A 17,807-nucleotide genomic window follows, 5' to 3' on the forward strand; every position below is an offset into this window, starting at 1 on the left:
AACCCTAGAGCCTGTGGAATGACCTGGGCTTTCCTCCTGCTGGAGTATCCACCAGGACAGAAGGGCGCTCACCCCAGGCCCAGACTGGACTCTGAAGTGTTATGAACTGACTTCAGCTTCCCTCAGATCAGGGAGGTATACTCTGTCCCCAGGAAGATGCCAGGTCCGGGGTGCTCAGGCCCTACTGCTGCATAAGGCACTGTCTCTGGCTGGGGCTTAGGGCCTGACTTCAATGCAGCCAGTCGTGGTCTGCACAGCCGCTCTGCCACTCCCCAGCTGTGTGACCTGGGCGGCGCCACTGTACCTCACTCAGCTTCAACCGCTTTGTCTACAGAAGCAAGATGGTAATCATCTAGCATGGCACCGTATGATGGAAATACAGTGTGAGCCACATGTGTAATCTTAAATTTTCTGGGCAGGCGTGGTGGGTCACACTTGCAATCCCAGCACTTTGGGAGGCTGAGGCAGGAGGATCACTTGAGGCCAGGCGTTTGAGACCAGCCTGGGCAATATAGCAAGACCCTGTCTCTACCAAGAAAAAAAAGAATAATAAAAAATTTTAGCAGTCACATTGAAAAAAATAAAGGAAAAGCAAGTGAAATTAATTTTTCTTGAGTTGGGGTTTACTCTGTCACCCAGGCTGGAGTGCAGTGGCATGAATCATAGCTCACTGCAGCCTTAATCTTCTGGACTCAGGCAATCCTTCTGCCTCAGCTTCCTCAGTAGTGCACCACCATGTCTGACTAATTTTTAAACATTTTTTAATAAAGACAAGGTCCCACTATATTGCCCAGGCTGGTCTCAAACTCCTGGGCTCAAGCAATCCTCTCACCTCAGCCTTGCAAAGTGCTAGGATTATGGGTGTGAGCCACCATGCCTGACTTTCTCATGACTTTCCATGTGGCCTCCATAATAAGAAAACTTATGTGGCAGAGTGTTTGCAAAAAATAGCAGCATTAGGTCCTCCCGCCACTGTCTGCAATGACTTCGTGCTCCTTCTATAAGTAGGTGGTGTCTATTTCTCTATATCTTGAGTCCAGTCTTGGCCATGGAACTTGCTTTGGTTAATGGGATATTAGAAAATGCAACTCACACAGAGATTTGAAAAATATTTGCCCTACTGTCACTTGCTTCTAGGACCCCTTTGCCACTGTGCAAATGAGCCTAGGCTAGCCTGCTGGGTGATGACTTACTTGTGCCCTTAGCTGACAACCAGCTGACCACTGGACATGTGATGGAATAGGACCTTGCTAGATCAGCCAACCCCAGCTGAGTCAGCACAGACAAGAAAAGCCACCCAGCTCTCCAAAGAACCATGAGAAATAATAGCAATCATCTTAAGCCACTAAGATGGGGTGATTTGTTACATGGCAAAACTGACTGATACAACCTGACTCAAGGCTAGATATTCCTCTTACCTGGGGGGGTAGTAGGGATCAAAAGTGTGGCCATCTCCCATACTAATTATACAGGACAGGTTTCCTATGTAGGGAAGGAGGAGCCACGTCAGGGAGATGGTGACATTGTCAGAAGTGCAACTGTCACTGGACACTGTCAGCTGCAGACCTGTGGAGGAAAACACAAAACGCTATGTGCCCTCACAAAGCAAAACTGCACGTTTCTGTCTAAAATCCTCTCTCTTCTATCCACCTGTCTGTTCTTTTTATGTGGGGCTTTTAAAGCTGTAAAATTGTACTCTTGAAAGTTCTTTGGAATTTGATTTTTTCATTCGTAAGCAAGACACAACCAAGGTAAGTAATTTGAAATGTATACAAGCATATAGCTAAGTGCAGTGACTTTTGCCTGTAATCCCAGCACTTTGGGAGACGGAGGCAATAGGATTGCCTGAACCCACGGGTTCGAGACCAGCCTGGGCAACTTGGTGAGACCTCGTCTCTACAATAAATCAAAAAGGGTGTGGTGATGCTCGCCTGTAGTTCCAACTACTTGGAAGGCTGAGAAAGAAGGATCGCCTGAGCCCAGAAGGTCAAGGCTGTGGTGATCGTGAGTATGCCACTGCACTCCAGCCTGGGTGACAGTGTAAGACTCCAACTAAAAAAAAAACCAAAAAGCATATAGAGTGAAAAGAAAGCATCCACTCTGTGTTCATCCCTCGGCCTCCAGTTCTACTACCCAGAGGCAACCAGCCATTGTCACTAGTCTACTGGGTCACATTCCAGAGAAATCTACAGATAAACCAGTACAAATGTACTTTATTTTGTTATTTACACACATGGTGCATGCTGTATTTACCTTTCCACACACTTGGGTTTTTTTACTTAGTATATCTTGGGGATTGCTCTATCTGTCTATAATTAGAACTGCCTTGTTCTTTTCAGTAGCTGTATAGTGTACCCTAGTTTATTGAACCAGGATTCTACTGTTTGTCCAAATGTATTTTATAATAGTTAAAAAGACAAAAGGCAAAACTCCTTTAAGAAAATCTACTTGGTAAGGTGGTGGGTGAATCATTGCACACATTCAATTTTATAAAACCTTAAACTTCAAAAGTTGGCATGCCTGGACAACATAGTGAGACCTCATCTACAAAAAATTAAAAAACTAGCCAGATGTGGTGGCATATGCCTACAGTCCCCGCCACTTGGGAGGCTGAGGTGGAAGAATCACTTGAGCCCAGGAGATGGATGCGACGGCAAACCATGATCGTGCCACTGCACTCTGGTCTGGGCCACAGAATAAGACGTCAACTCAAAAAAAGAAAAGAAAAAAGTTGGCATGGAGGATGGGGTAAGGCAAGTGGAATTTGTGGGGCTTTATGCAACCCTGGGCTAACTTTTATAGTGTGATCTTTCCATTTCTGAATACAAATGAGAAGAACAAAAAACTGTTAGAAGTTCAGTGCAGATGACCTCCTTGAGCTGGTCAGAAAGTGACTGTAGTCCTGATCCACAACTTCCCTGAGGGTGTTCAGGACACGGCAAGGCCCTTGTGGACATATTGCAGGGGGCTGGAGAAAGTGCCTCCCTTCGCAGATCAGAAACTGATTGCGATCAGAACACACTGGTTCGCAAGGGAGGGAAGAATATTTGAAGTCAGGGCTGGACCAGAAAGCTTGGTCACCAGACCAGACACACCCCTTTGCTCTAAGTGACATGTTTGTTCATTGACAGCCATGCTCCAGCTGGCAGACCTCCAAAGGGCACCGTCTGTCCAACAGCAAGTTAATTGCCGCCAAAACACCTGGTCGGCTCTTCCCAGAGAACAGCATGGCGACACCGCACGCATTCCTGTCTCACCAGGCATGTCCAGCAGACGAAGGCTGCTGGTAAAGCTCGTCTCAGACCCAACTCCCTTTCCAGCGCCCTGTCTTCTGTGGGTCGTCTTCCACCTACACCCACAAGTCTGTTCTTCTGGAGGGCTTCTGGGGATCCCAACCTGCCCGGACTTGTCTTTTCCTGTGCCTGTTGGCTCACACCCTCAGTAGAAGCTGCTGCTCTGGGTGATTAATTTGTGGAGGGAGAGCACAGTGTAGTTTCGCAACCTGGCAGGGAGTCCATGGACTCTGTGCACTGTTCATAGGAGTGTCAACTGGTGTATTTTGCAGGGTCATTTGACATTGTCAATTAACATTTTATTTTATTTTTATTTTTATTTTGAGTTGGAGTCTCACTCTGTCGCCGAGGCTGCAGTGGCACAATCACGGCTACTGCAGCTTCGACCTCCTGGACTCAGGTGATCCTTCCACCTCAGCCTTCCAAGTAGTTGGAACTACAGGCACATGCCACCACACCCGGCTAATTTTTTTTAATTTTATTGTAGAGACAAGATCTTGCCAAGTTGCCCGGGCTGGTCTCAAACCCCTGGGCTCAGGCAATCCTCTCGCCTCAGACTTCCCAAGCGTTGGGATGACAGGTGTGAGCCTCACCCAGTCTCAGTTAACATTTTAAATGCATACACTCTGTAAGTCAGCATTCCCACTACTAGGAAACTGTTCTCTAAAATGAAACGCAGGCATGTGTCAAGGTGTACGCATAAGAATCAATACTGCAGAGTGACAACGTAATGAAGGAGAATCAGAAGCCATCTAAATGTCCATTAATAGGGGAACCGGTTAAATAAATGTTGACATAATCTTATAATAAAGTATGATGCAGTCATTAAAAGAATCAAGTAGTAACTTGGAAAGATGTCCAGGATATAGTATTAAGTGAAAAAGATCGAGTTGTGGACCAATATGGTAATGTGATTATATATTTTATTAAAAAAAACACATATATACATTCATACATAGTCATGTCAATGTGAACACTTTTAAAAGTAGAGAATAATTTATTCTAAATAACTAAGTGCTTCTTTATGGGGAATGAGATTACAGAAGTAAAGGTAAAGATTTTTTTTCCTCCTTAATTTATAAAACTAAAAAATTGTGACAATATGGGCTATTTTTATGGCTTTCAAGATTTGTATTTTTTTATTTTTTGAGTCAAGGGTCTCACTCTATTGCCCAGGCTGCAGCATGATCAGTGCCCACTATAGCCCAAACTCCTGGGCTCAAGGAATCTGCCCTTTCAGTCTCCCAAGTAGCTGGGGCTACAGGTGTGCGCCACCATGCCCAGCTAATTGTTTTATTTTTTTAATAGAGATGAGGTCTTGCTATGTTGTTGCCCAGGCTGGTCTCGAATTCCTGGCCTCAAGCGATCCTGCTGCCTCAGCCTCCCAAAGTGCTAGAATTATGGGCGTGAGCCCCTGCTCCTGGTTAGGATTTTTATATTTTTAAAGTCCCTATGTGTTCGAAAATGGCCGCCTGCAAGAAGAGTGGTGGTTGAGTGGACGTGGGGTATGGGAGTGAGAGGTCTTTTCAATCCTTCTACCTTCTAGAAGTCACAGGGGCTTCAAATGCTTTGCCCCGAAAGGCTGGGTCAGGTGGGAAGGGCAGGCTGCAGGGAGAGGCTGGGAGTGAGGCGGCCTCTCCACACTCAGCCACCGTCCCACGTGGGTGGCAACTGCCTCCGCTCCCAGAGGAAGCTGGACGTGCCATAGAGGTCAGAGGGAAATGCCTGCACTCAAGCAAGGCGGGACTCACCTTCCCGGCACTGGTGCTGCACCCACAGGTAGCTGCCCCGCGTCGGGCACAGGTCTCCAAAGTAGGTCCTGTCTGCCGCCACCTGGCATGCCTGCAGCCCCTGGCACTGGGCTGGGAACCACCCACATCCCAGTGGAAGCAGGAACAGTGTGCAAGACAAAAGAGGACACATTCAACAGAGCCACACAGGAAGGAATTCCTCTCATTCATTCATTCGTTCACCCACCATTGGCCCCACAGATACTTGCTGGTGCTGGGCTAGGTACTCGGGACAGAAAAGCAGGAATCCTGCTCTCAAGTAGCTCAGGGTTTTGCATATTGGTTCTCAAGCTTTGTCTGTTTGTTGAGTCAGGGGGTCTCACTCTGTCACCCAGACTGGAGTGCAGTGGCACAATCATAGCTCACCGCAGCCTCCACCTCCTGGGCTCAGACGATCCTTCTGCCCCAGCCTCCCGAATAGCTAGGACTACAGACACTCACCACCACACCCAGGTTATTTTTTAAAATTTTTATGGAGATGAGGTCTTGCTACACTGCCCAGGTTGACCTCAAATTCCTGGGCTCAAGCGATCCTCACGCCTCAGCCTTCCAAAGTGCTGGGATTACAGGCATGAGCCACCAGGTCTGGTCTCAAACTTTTTTTTTAAGGGTATCTTTCCCCTTCCCCCAGAAGTCTCCTAATGGAAGCTTCAGTGAATAGGTAGCCCTTGGCCTTCAACTATGACTCTCCCCCGGGTTCTTCTGACTCTCTCAGGAGCCCCAAGATTTGGCAACCTGCCTCGGACCCCACAGGCAGCAGGGGCTGAACTGGAACTGGAGCCCAGACCTGCCACCCTCTCGCCATGCACAATGCTACCCACCTCCGGGTGTGGGGGCAGTTCTGCCTCCCTTCATCTGACCTGAGCAGTCAAAAGTAGAGCTCACATTCCAGTCCATATACCAAGTCACACTAAACATCCAGCATCCCCTTGGAACAAATGAATGGTTCAGAGATACAGAGGGCACATCCCTGCTGTGTGTCCTTCCTAACACGGTTGGTATCTGGCAAGACCATCCGGGGCTCTGTCCCACCATCCTGCCCCCAGCCTTCCTTCTGGCTGAATCCCGCCCTTTCTCCATGGCCATGCTTCTGGTTCTGGCCCCAGCAAGTCCCCCTGACCCCCACCGCCACCCTGTGGTCAAGCCCTCCCCCCCCAGTCCAAAAGGAACACCAGCCACCATCCTATCTCTGTCCTCAGATTATACTTGAAGAGAGGTCTAATTCCAAAATTTGTGTTCCTTCCATGACCTTGTATAGCCTCATGTAATGCATTTAAAAAGAAAAAGAAAGTAAGTAAACTAAATCCCATCTAATTCCAGGACTTAACACGTCTTGCAGACAAACTTACAAATCTCTACAGAGACGTAGATGCATTGCTGCTCAGACCTGTAAAGCCTTCATTCGGGAGCTAACTGGAAATCCAGTAGGAGGTGGGTTTTTTGTTTGTTTGTTTTTTAGAGACAGGGTCTTGGCTCTGTGGCCCAGGAGGGAGTACAGTGGTACCATCGTAGCTCACTGTAGCCTTGACCTCCTTGACTCAAGTGATCCTTTGGGTGGAAGATTTTTAAAACTTTTTGTTCACTGTCGTATCTCCAGCCCATAGAACAGCACCTGACATATTGTAGGTGCAATGTGGGTTTTACACGAGTCAATAAATAGTACCCTTTGCTCCCCTTGGTCACAGCAGCTAGGATGCTATTAAGGAATTGTCTCAGTTTGTCTTCCAATCACACTGTGAGCTCTTTGCCTAGCAGAGCACTTCTGAGGCATTTAATATCCACAGAGCCCAGGGTAGTGCCTGGCACCCTGTTGGTGCCCAACCAATGCCTATTGGCCAACTGAATGGATGAGTGACCAGGGCGCTTAGATAGAGGTGATCACCCCATCCCCATCTCCACCTCGCCCTCTTCTGGCCTTCCCAGCAAGGTTCAAGGTCACCCTCTGATGTGCTCTCTGGGCTATGGGCTCCATGTTTCAGAAACCTGCAACTGAACCCTTGAGGAAACAGCCTACCTGGCCCCAGCCGTGCTGGTGAGAGAGGTACGTCCATTAACCTGTCCAGCCCGGGCCCTTCCTCCTTGGAGGGGCCGCAGTCACAGGAAGGCTAGGGGATTGAGAAGGGGTTGAGAGCCAACTGGCTGATGTCAGCATTTCCTGTCCCCACGCCTGCTCCAAAGGGAGCGAGAACAGGTGGTCGACACATGGAGGGCAGGGAGACCAGTCACAGTTCCAAGGAAGGTCAGGGGTGCTATGTTGCCCAGGTCGATCTCGAATCCCTGGGCTCAAGCGATCCTTATGTCTCAGCCTCCCAAAGTGCTGGGATGATTGCGTGTATATACTCACAGGAGGACATTTTGGGAGCAGCTGGCATCCCCTCACCAAAGCGCTGAAGGGTCTTTGGGTGGAGGCAGAGGCTCAGAGGGGGGTGCAGAGAAACACATGTGGGAGGCTGACCCTGAGGCCCCAGGGCATCCAGCCTGGGCACAAGTGGCTATATCCTCACTTAGCCAAGAACCAGCAGACCGCCTGCCTTCCTGGGACCCTGCCAGCAGGGTGGTGGTCAGCATGGCAGAGACGAGAGGGCTCCCCCATGTCCTGGACCACGGAAGTCTCTCAGGACTTTGCACCTCCCAGGAGGGTACAGAAAGCCTCCCATAATCCCGGAAATTGGATCCTTGTCACTGGGCAAGAGAGGCTGAGAGGCGGACTTAATCTGATTTAGAAAAACAAAGCCCTAGAGAAACTCTCCTACACGAATAAGAGATACCATCAGGCACGTTCACTTCGTGTTATTCACGGTAGCAAAGAGTAAGACACAAGAAGTGACACCTTCATCTCTCCACAGAAGAGACGAATGGTGGCACAGGAATACACTGGATGAAACGAAGGAACGAGAACCACACGTCAGCATGGTTCGCACATCTCAAAAGATAAGGATGAGCCAAGGACAACGAAAAGAAAAAGAGAAAAACTCATTGCAGAATGGCACATAAAATATGATACCATTTATGCAAACATTACAAATCTGCAAAACAAGCTGGGTGCAGTGTCTCATGTCTATAATTCTGGCACTTTGGGAGGCCGAGGTGGGAGATGAATTGAGGCCAGAAATTAAAGACCAGCCTGGGCAACCTAGCGAGACCACGTCTTTACAAAAAATAAAAAATAAAAAAAGTAGCCAGGCATGGTGGCGCATGCCTATAGTCCTAGCTACTCAGAAGGCCAAGTGGAAGAATTTCCTGAGCCCAGGAGGTCGGGGTTGCAGTGAGCTGTGATTGTGCCACTGAATTCCAGTCTGGCAACAAAGTGAAACCTCTGTTCAAAAAAAAAAAAAAATCTGCAAAAAACTGCTCTATAATGTTTAGAGATGCAAACACAAAAGGGGAAAATAGAGACCCACGTGTGTGATTAGGAAGCACTTAATTCCCAAAAGGAACAGGAGCAAGGAGACCTGCAGCCCGGAAATCCTGGGTTTAAGCGACCCTCCTGCCTCAGCCTCCCAAAGTGCTAGAATTACAGGCATGAGCCACCTTGTAGCACCTAACAAGGGAATCTTAAGCAAATGTGGTATCATGTTAAGATGTGATGAGGTTGGGTAGTATGTATGTCCATCATGATACTTTTTTTCTTGTCTACATGTTTGAAATACTTCAAAATTTAAAAAATTATGTTAAAAAAAAAAGCTTTCCTGCACCCAGGAGGGATGGGGGAGCAGAATGCCCACCGGATCTGAGTCTGATGCTGTGGTGAGTGAGCCACGACCCCCTCCCCCTTCCCTGCTGGGTGCTGTGGGCAAAGTTTGGAAGCCCAAGACCAAAGCTGAAGATTGCTAGAAGCCTCCCGAACCCTTTGCTGGGCACAGAGAACCAGCAACAGCCCTCTGCTTGCAGTCAGGGATGCAGAGCCCTTGGACCTTACCTGCCACCTCGTCCTTGACATTGACCCAGCTGCAGTCCTTCTCCAGGTCTGAGGGGTGCCCGGCATCCTGGGTGCAATAATGGGGTGTCTGGCGCCCGTAGAAGGCTTCCTGGATCTCAATGACCTCCCCAGAGCCGCAGTGCATGGTGGCGTTGAGGCCTTCACAGGCCAGGCTCTGGCCGACCTCTACAGCAAAAAGACAACACCTTAAGGGGGACCTGAGGGGCTCACAGTTAATGTGAGACAAGTGCCAGGTTCATGGGAAGGGGAGGGTCCCAAGGTCAGGGCTGTGAGATGCGAGGACCCGTAGGAGCCGGTGAGGCAGGGCTGAGGAGTCTCAGGTGGTCGTCAAGAACATTGCTTTGGCCAGGTAGGTGGCTCCCGCTTGCAATCCCAGCACTGAGCTGGGGCGGCAGGGGGGCAGAGGGAGAGGGCAGGAGGAGGGAGACCCCCAAAGGGGCCACTCACCAAACTCGCACACAAAGGCAAAGGTCCGCGTGCAGTCTGAGAATGCCCACTTGGAGAAAGGGCCTCTCCCGATGTGACCACAGGTGTCGAAGCCGGAAGCGGCCTGCCCTCTGTGCCAGTGGCTGTAGCTCACATTCGAGGTGTCCAGCCAGGTCCCCGGCCCTGGGAGAGGAGGGCAACACCATCACCAGGACTGGCAACTTTCTTCTCCCTGCCTTTTTTTTGAGTTGGAGTCTCACTCCGTCGCCCAGGCTGGAGTGCAGTGGCATGCTCATGGCACCCCAGCGTTGACCTGCTGGGCTCCAGCGATCCTGCCGCCTCAGCCTTCCAAGTAGCCAGAACTACAGGCACACGCTACCACGCCTGGCTAATGTTTTGATTTACTGTAGAGACAAGGTCTCGCCAAGTTGCCGGCGGCTCTCGAACCTGTGGGCTCAGGCAATCCATTCGCCTCAGCCTCCCAAAGTGCTGGGATTACAGGCTGAGCCACCGAGTTCAGTCTTTTATTTAAATTAATTAATTTTATTTTTGAGTCAGGGTCTTTACTGATCACGTTTCACCACAGCCACAAGAGGGCTCATGTGATCCTTCTGCCTCTGCCTCCTGAGTAGCTAGGACTACAGACTGGCTTATTTTTTTTATGTTTTGTAAAGACGAGTTCTGGCTATGTTGCCCAGGCTGGTCTCAGACTCCTGGGCTCAAGCAATCCTCCCACCTCGGCCTCCCAAAGTGTTGGGATTACATGTGTGAGCCACCGCACCCAGGCACTCACTGTTATTTTCCAATGCTCAAATGTAAGAACTGGGGTGCCAAATTGGAGAACCCACAAAAGGCAATTTGATTAAACAAATGAGGCTTCCAGCTCTATTCAACAATATCAAAAGAGCCCAGCAATGTGTGCCAGGGAATATTTGACGGTGTCTCCGGTCAGCAGGGTCCCTTGTCAAATACATGTGGGCAGTGCTGAGTTTAAATGTGAGCAGTTTTGTTACTTCAGGCCTGTTCAGACCATTGAAAGCACTATAGTAACTATTAGCAGGTGTGTGTGTGTGTGTGCATGTGCATGTGCATGCATTTGTGTGCATGCAAAACAGAAACAACTCAAGGACACCAGAAAGCTGGAATATACTAGATATATAAAATGTACTACATTTACTACTCAAAAAATATAATTATTATTTTTTAAAAGAAAGGAAATTGATGAAAAGAAATTAAGAATAACATAGTCACTTTCTGTGTTCTCATCTATATAATGGGATAGTAATAATTTTTCTCATCAGTTATTGTAAGTCATACAATAGGGTATAAAATAAAAACATCTTCCCTCCCGCTGCCTATGGGCCTCTCCCAGCATTGTTATATTTCCTGTCAGTGGTTCCAGGCTGAACTTTTCCACACATCAGCATTGATGAGTGCCTGAAATCTGGTTGCACAAACGCTATCCTGTTGCACACGGTGTCTAGCCCTTGCTTCTCAAACAACATGAAATATGAGAGGTTGTTAGCTATCTGCCTGGTTAGAGCTACCTCCTTTTCTGAAACAGCCACGCAGTGTCCCTTGGGAGGTTTTCATATACACAACTCCTCTAGCCACATGGGAAGGGATATTCAATATGCAGAATTGGCTGGGCACGGTGGCTTACACATGTAATCCAGCACCTTGGGAGGCTGAGACAACAGGATTGCTTGAGGCCGGGAGTTCGAGACCAGCCTGGGCAATGTAGCAAGACCACATTTCTACAAACAGTTAACCAGATGTGGTGGCATGTGGGCCTGTAGTCCCAGCTGCTTGGGAAGCTGAGGCGGAAGGAGTGCCTGAGCCCAGGCAGTCAAGGCTGCAGTGAGTGACCATGCCATGGCACTCCAGCCTGGGCAACACAGTGAGACTCCAACTCAAATACACACACACAAACACACACAGAGAGAGAGACAGACAGACAGACAGACACAGAAACAGAGAGAGAGATAGAGAGCAAGACAGAGAGGGAGAATTGGCAACTGCTGCATCCTCAGGTCCAGAACCCGTTCAATCGGCATCGCTGGCAGAAGCGTCTCAAGACTGGGAGCCCCTCGGCTGGGAGTCTCCATAAGTGAGCTTCCCAGCAGTCATGGATTCTGACGTTTCCGTCACTCTGTTATCTTTCTGTGAGTGCTCATTCCTACTCATTCTCACACTCAGTAGCTTCTCCAGGGGCAAAAAGAACCCCTGCGGACCACATGCACGGCAGGAAAGTCAGGCTTGGGAGTTGCTCTGACTGGCTGAGTCCCCACTGCCCTGCCCCAGCAGTGACACGTTGACCAAGTCAACCCCTCTCTCTAGATTTCATTTTCCTCATCTGTGGAAGAAGAGCAGCCATCCCTGCCTCATGAGGTCGGTGTGAGGGTTAAATGCAAATGTGTCTGTCTTCTTTCTACCATGTCTAGGGAAAGCCAAAACGGCCAGGACACGGTTCTTTCCTTGACGGGCTCACAGCCTAGCGGGGAGACGGCCGGCTAAATAATTTAAGGCACACCAAAAGCATCCCCATGGAGGTGTGGGCGAGGTCCCACAGGCCTCATCTCTGTGCTGGGGCAAGGGAAGGAGCCCTCAGAGAAAAAAAGAAGTCAGACCTTTCTAGAACCACTAACATCAGACTCTTTCATGCCGATGGAGTTCTGCTTAGGAAAGACTTTAAAAATAGCTTAGTCATTATTTTCTGAGACTCAGTTTTCTCATCTATGAAATGGGACAGTAATAATAATCTCTCTTATTGATTATTGTAAGGATTCAATGTGAGGATGTCCATGAGACACTCAGGATAGTGTTTCTATTCTAGCAAGAAGGGAAGAAATCATAGTATTGTTATTAGGCATGCTCAAAGAAATGGACATTTCTAGCATGTCAGCTATGTGGCCAATCCTGTGCTAGGTGTGACGCGTGAATTCTTTTATTTGATCACAAAGCAATCAAAGAGAAGGGTACCCTTACCACGAGAATGGGGACATATTAACTCGTTCCATGTTGTGCTGGGTGAGAATGGCGACACGAGACATAGCTATCACAGCACCCACCTTCTGTGGCTCCGTCATGTGCCGAGGTCCCTATGACACCGATCCACCACTCCTGGTCCTGGGAGATGTGTTTCTGCAGAAACCGCTGGGTGTCCTCATCACGAATGAAGACCAGATGGCCTCCTTGCCCCTCACACCAGCTCTGGGCACCGCGGAAGGTGCGTCCGAGTGGCACAAATTCATAGCAGGCATCTCTGAAGGACACCTGGCTCTTAGAGCAAAAACTGCCCTCCTCTGGCTTGGCGGTGGTGGCCCTGAATTTCAGAGCGAGCCCCAGGAGTATCAAGCCCACAGCACTCATCCTTGGACATTGCCAGGGGTTTCTTCTCGGGGCCTTCTTATGTTGGTGCCATCACAACCACCTGCCATCCATCTTCCGGTCTCTCCACGTCAAATCATAGCAACAACCTTTTGTTTAAGAAACAAAAGTCTCAGGTTGACAGCGTCTGCCATTTTGTTCCAAAGGCCATTCATTCGCCAAAGGATCGTCTAGAGAAAGATAAAGTCGTGCCATCCCCCGTCTGCTTGTCTGACGGTCACCTGTTCTTGTCTGATTAAAAAAAGAAAAAGTCCTTGCTATTGATTTGACGTCATTACCCTGAGGGCCAGGTGTTTCATGAGAAGCTATCAGTGTGCGGGGAATATGTGACAAAAGAAAAATGGCAGGAAAGTTGGAGTTATGGGAATGTAAATAAAATAAGTTGCTCCCATGTCCAGTCTCATTGTCTAGTACGGCAGCTGGGCCCAAATGATAATCATTCTCTCCCCAGCATGGCCGAAATCCTGATGGATATTTGGTCCCCCTTCTGATTCATTAGGATCATTCATTATTCATTAAGATAAACATTCCCTAAAAAAATTTATTTGTTATCATCATGAAAATAAGCTTTCATTCAAAACTCAGACCCACTCATTCTTATCCCACTCCCTAAGCCCTCCAGTAGGTTTCCATGGCATATGGATCAAGTTCAAATTCCCCTGCTTTTGTATACCGGGCTCTGTGTGGTCTGACCCCGGACAACATTTCCAAACACATCCTCCCCAATGTGAGGAAACAGGCTTTCTCACCCCTGGCTCTTGGAAGTATAAGTTGGTCAACCTCTACTGTGGGCAATGTGGCAATATTTATCACAATTTAAAAAGCACAAACTCTACAATGTAGCAGTTTCACTTCTAGGAATTATGCCAACAGATAAATTCACACATGTGAAATGTCAGATGTATAAAAGGTTATTTTCAGAATTCAAGAAGAAGGGAAAAAATGGAAACAACTTAAACATCCAGTGCCAGAAAATTGCTTAACAAAGTGTGGCACAGCCTATGTACCCATGAAAAAATGTGCAAATTCTTCCTCTACAAATTTGGATATCCACTATGTGGATAGACCACATTCTGTTTATCCATCATCCGTTGACAAACATTTGGTCTGTTCTCCCCCATGAGTTTCTTGGGGGAGGGACAACATGTTTTTTTGTTTTGTGTTGTTTTGTTTTTGAGTTGGAGTCTCACTCTTCGCCCAGGCTGGAGTGCAGTGACACGCTCACAGCCACCCCAGCATCCACCTGCTGGGCTCCGGCGATCCTTCCGCCTCAACCTTCCAAGTAGCCAGAAATACAGGCACGTGCTACCATGCCCGGCTAATTTTTTATTTATTGTGGAGATGCGGTCTTGCCAAGTTTCCCGGGCTGGTCTTGAACCCATGGGCTCAGGCAGTCCACTCACCTGGGCCTCCCAAAGTGCTGGGATTATAGGCTGAACCACCGAGCCCAGCCGACAACATCTCAATCTTTGTGTATCCCATGACTGGCTCATAATAGGACTCAACAAATATTTGCCAGCCTTCCATCTTCTGGGTCGCTGGTGATTTCCTCTGTGGCCTCCCTCCCTCTCCTAGAAATGCTTCCAAGCCTTCTGGAGCGGCCCTGCCAGAGACTGGAAGGGCTAGAGCCAGAGCAGCAGCACACAGTGTCATCTCTGACTCACAGGCTGAAATACAGGCTGGGCAGAACAAGCCTGTTATCTCTGAAAACCAAGCTTTTAATGGCTTCCATTAGAAAACTATGTGAAAGGCCACACACAGTGATAATGTATCTCCTGGATAAAGGCTTAATTAATGTCCCTAATGGAACACGCTTGGAGTCATTTGATAACGAATGCAAATCTGCAGGCTAAATTCCATGTGCACATTCTTCACGTTCTGATAAATTGCAGGCCCAGACTTCCTCGTGGTGATGTCGGCTCCCAATGTCCCTTAACTTCCGAATACAAGTAGCTCCATGGGAAGGAAGCAGGACATGGCTGAGCCCTTGTGAGTGCATTTCCAAGGATCTGATCCCGCTGTCTGAGACTTCACGTGGGGTCAGCGACATGAAAACAGAAAGAGAGCTTGGTTTCAATAGGGCGTTGTCCATGGAAGGAACCATGAAGATACTTAGGCCTGTGGCCCAGACACTTCAGTCCAGGAAATAGATCTGTTTTAGTTTGGGTCCCCCAGACAAGGATTCAAGGGCAAGGAATATATCTGGGAGGGGATCCTAGAGACAGGAGAGAAGGGCACATCTCTCTATAGGAATGGGGGATGGGGAAGGGTTGTGTTTTTGGTTTGTTTGTTTGTTTGTTTGTTAATCAGGGTCTCACTCTGTCACCTAGCCTGGAGTGCAGTGGCATGATCACAGCCTCGGCTTCCTGGGCTCAGGCGATCCTTCTGCCTCAGCCTCCCAAGTAACTGGGACTGCAGGCAGGCACGTGCCCATGCCGGCTAATTTTTTAAAAATTCTTTGTAGAGATGAAATCTCACTATGCTGCCCAGGCTTATCTCAAACCCTTGGCCTCAAGTGATCCTGCTGCCTCGGCCTCCTAAAGTGCTGGGATTACAGGCATGAGCCATGCACCCAGTCTGAGCTATCTCTTAAAGACCGTGACATGGTCAGTGACCCCCGTCACCCTCGCACCTGCCATGCAGGGATTCTAAATCCAAGCACCTGTGGCTCTGCATCTCTCTGCATATGTGGGGCAGGATGGAAGTGCCTGAAGTTAGCACCTCTGGGGGGAAACTCTCAACCCTGACGGATCAGAGCTGGCAGATCAATACCCTGACTTCTCAAGATAATTCAGACAAGTTCCCATCTCCCGGAGTTCCCCAGCCAGACTGAGTTTCAGTGGCTCATGATGGTAATAGGCTTGAAGATGCACTGTTGATGTCTTCTCTCCTCTTCTGTCTTCCTTCCCTGTTCCCTGCTGTTATTTCCTGTCTTAGCCAGGTTCTCCAGAGAAACAGAATCAAGAGGAGATGGATAGATAGAGATGATGGACAGATGATAGAGAGAGGATAGATAGATAATAGATAGGTAGAAATGAGAGATAGATGATAGAGATGACGATGATACATAGAGATGATAGGTAGGTAGATGATAGGTAGGTATAGAGGTGGATGATAGATAATAGACAGATATTATAGATAGATAATAGATGGATGATAGATGATAGAGAGAGATGATAAATAGTATAGATAGATGATAGATTAAAAAAACAGTGGTGCATATACATGATGGAATATTATGCAGCTATTAATAAGGACAAAATTATGAACTTCGAGCAACTTGGATGGACTTAGAGGCTATAATACTGAGTGATCTGTCGCAGAAACAAAGAACTGAGTACCACATGTTCGCACTCATAAGTGGACCTTGAATCATCATAATATTAAAAGAAAGGGATTAGCAGTAGTGGGAAACTGCCAGGGGAGGAGGGGCACACCTTATCAACAAGGGGACCTGCATAATGAACATTTGTATACCAAACCCTGAATTGTACCCCACACCTTCAAAATTAAAACTTAAAATAATAATAACAAAATGGCCTAGAGATGCATGTCAAACTATTATTTTAGCCCATGTGTGAGTTATCCAGTCAATTTAATATGTTGAAACAAAATTTTAAAAATAAAGTAGAATAGACAGAAAAAATAGAAATGATAGATGACTGATAGATAGATGATAGATAATAGATCATAGAGTTGATAGATAATAGAGATTATAGAGGATGGAGAGATATTATAGGTGATAGATATGATAGAGATGATAGGTAGATAGAGAGATATGATAGATATGAACAGGTGATAGAGACGATAGATATAATAGGTAGGTAGATAGAGATAGATAGATAGATAGATATAGATAGATAGATAGATAGATAGATAGATAGATAGATAGATAGATAAGGAGATGTATTGTGGGAAATGGCTCACGCAATTATGAAGGCTGAGAAGTCCCATGATCGGCTGTCTGCAGGCTGGAGAATCAGAAAAGCCAGTGGCGTAACATCCCGGTCCAAGTCCGAAGGCCCAAGAACCAGGAGCTCCAATGTCTGAAGGCAGGAGAAGATGGAAGTCCCAACTCTAGAAGAGAGTGAATTCGCCCTTCCTCTCCCGGAGGCTTCCTGGGGCCCTCAATGGACTGAGAGGTGCCCGCCCACATCAGTGAGGGTGGGTCTTCCTTTCTCCATCCACTGATCCAAATGCTAATCTCCTCTGGAAACACCCTCACAGACACATCCAGAGAGCGTGCTGCCAGCTCTCTGGGGACCCCCTAGCCCAGTCAAGTTGACACCTGCAATTAACCAGCCCAACCTCCCAAATAAACTTCTTACACTTGGATGCTCCTCTTGGGGTCAGCTTCTCAGGGAGCCTGAGCACAGATAGGTATACTCTAGGACCGGGATAACTGGACCACAGGAGAGGCACAGCTTCATGATCCTTGCTATGGACTCAAAGCCCTATTTAGACCAAACTAAATTCTGCCGTTCCTATTGCCAGTCTCACTTGAAGACCCAGACTGGCAGACCAAGTGTTGGTAACATGCTCACACAGCTGAGCAGTGTTCTGGCCACTTGGACAGTTTCAGTTCTATCTTGGAGACCATCTTTGAGCAACTGAACAACTTCAGTCATCGGAATGAAGAGCGATTTTCTCTGGGTTTTAAAAAAGTGTATGTGAGGCCGGGTGCAGTGGCTCACACCTATAATCCCAGCACTTTAGGAGGTGCAAGGTGAGAGAACTGAGCCCACGGGTTCAAGACCAGCCTGGGCAACTTGGCAAGGGCTCATCTCTACAATAAATCAAGAAATTAGCCAGGTGTGGTGGCGCATGCCTGTAATTCCAGTTACTTGGAAGGCTGAGGCGGAAGGATCACCTGAGAGTCCAGCAGGTCGAGGCTGAGGTGGCCATGAGCATGCTACTGAACTCCAGCCTGGGCAACAGAGTGAGACTCCAACTCAAAAACAACAACAA

The 17,807-nt window shown here is 48.0% G+C and overlaps 1 protein-coding gene across 1 annotated transcript in view; it reads right to left on the reverse strand.

Annotated features, from left to right (window-relative positions):
* Window positions 1–12,821, reverse strand: part of PKD1L2 (polycystin 1 like 2) — a 131,948-nt gene extending 119,127 nt beyond the window's left edge. The window contains exons 1-5 of the mRNA XM_008064977.1: window positions 12,521–12,821; window positions 9,471–9,632; window positions 8,998–9,188; window positions 5,045–5,150; window positions 1,419–1,566 (exon numbers count right to left, since the gene is read on the reverse strand). Coding sequence (XP_008063168.1) covers window positions 1,419–1,566; window positions 5,045–5,150; window positions 8,998–9,188; window positions 9,471–9,632; window positions 12,521–12,821 — 908 coding nt within the window. The remainder of the gene's footprint in view (window positions 1–1,418; window positions 1,567–5,044; window positions 5,151–8,997; window positions 9,189–9,470; window positions 9,633–12,520) is intronic.
* Window positions 12,822–17,807: the final 4,986 nt, after the last annotated feature.

This window comes from Carlito syrichta, unplaced genomic scaffold (genome assembly GCF_000164805.1).
Source record: "Carlito syrichta isolate Samal-C Ts95f unplaced genomic scaffold, Tarsius_syrichta-2.0.1 Scaffold308119, whole genome shotgun sequence".
Taxonomy (NCBI): domain Eukaryota; kingdom Metazoa; phylum Chordata; class Mammalia; order Primates; family Tarsiidae; genus Carlito; species Carlito syrichta.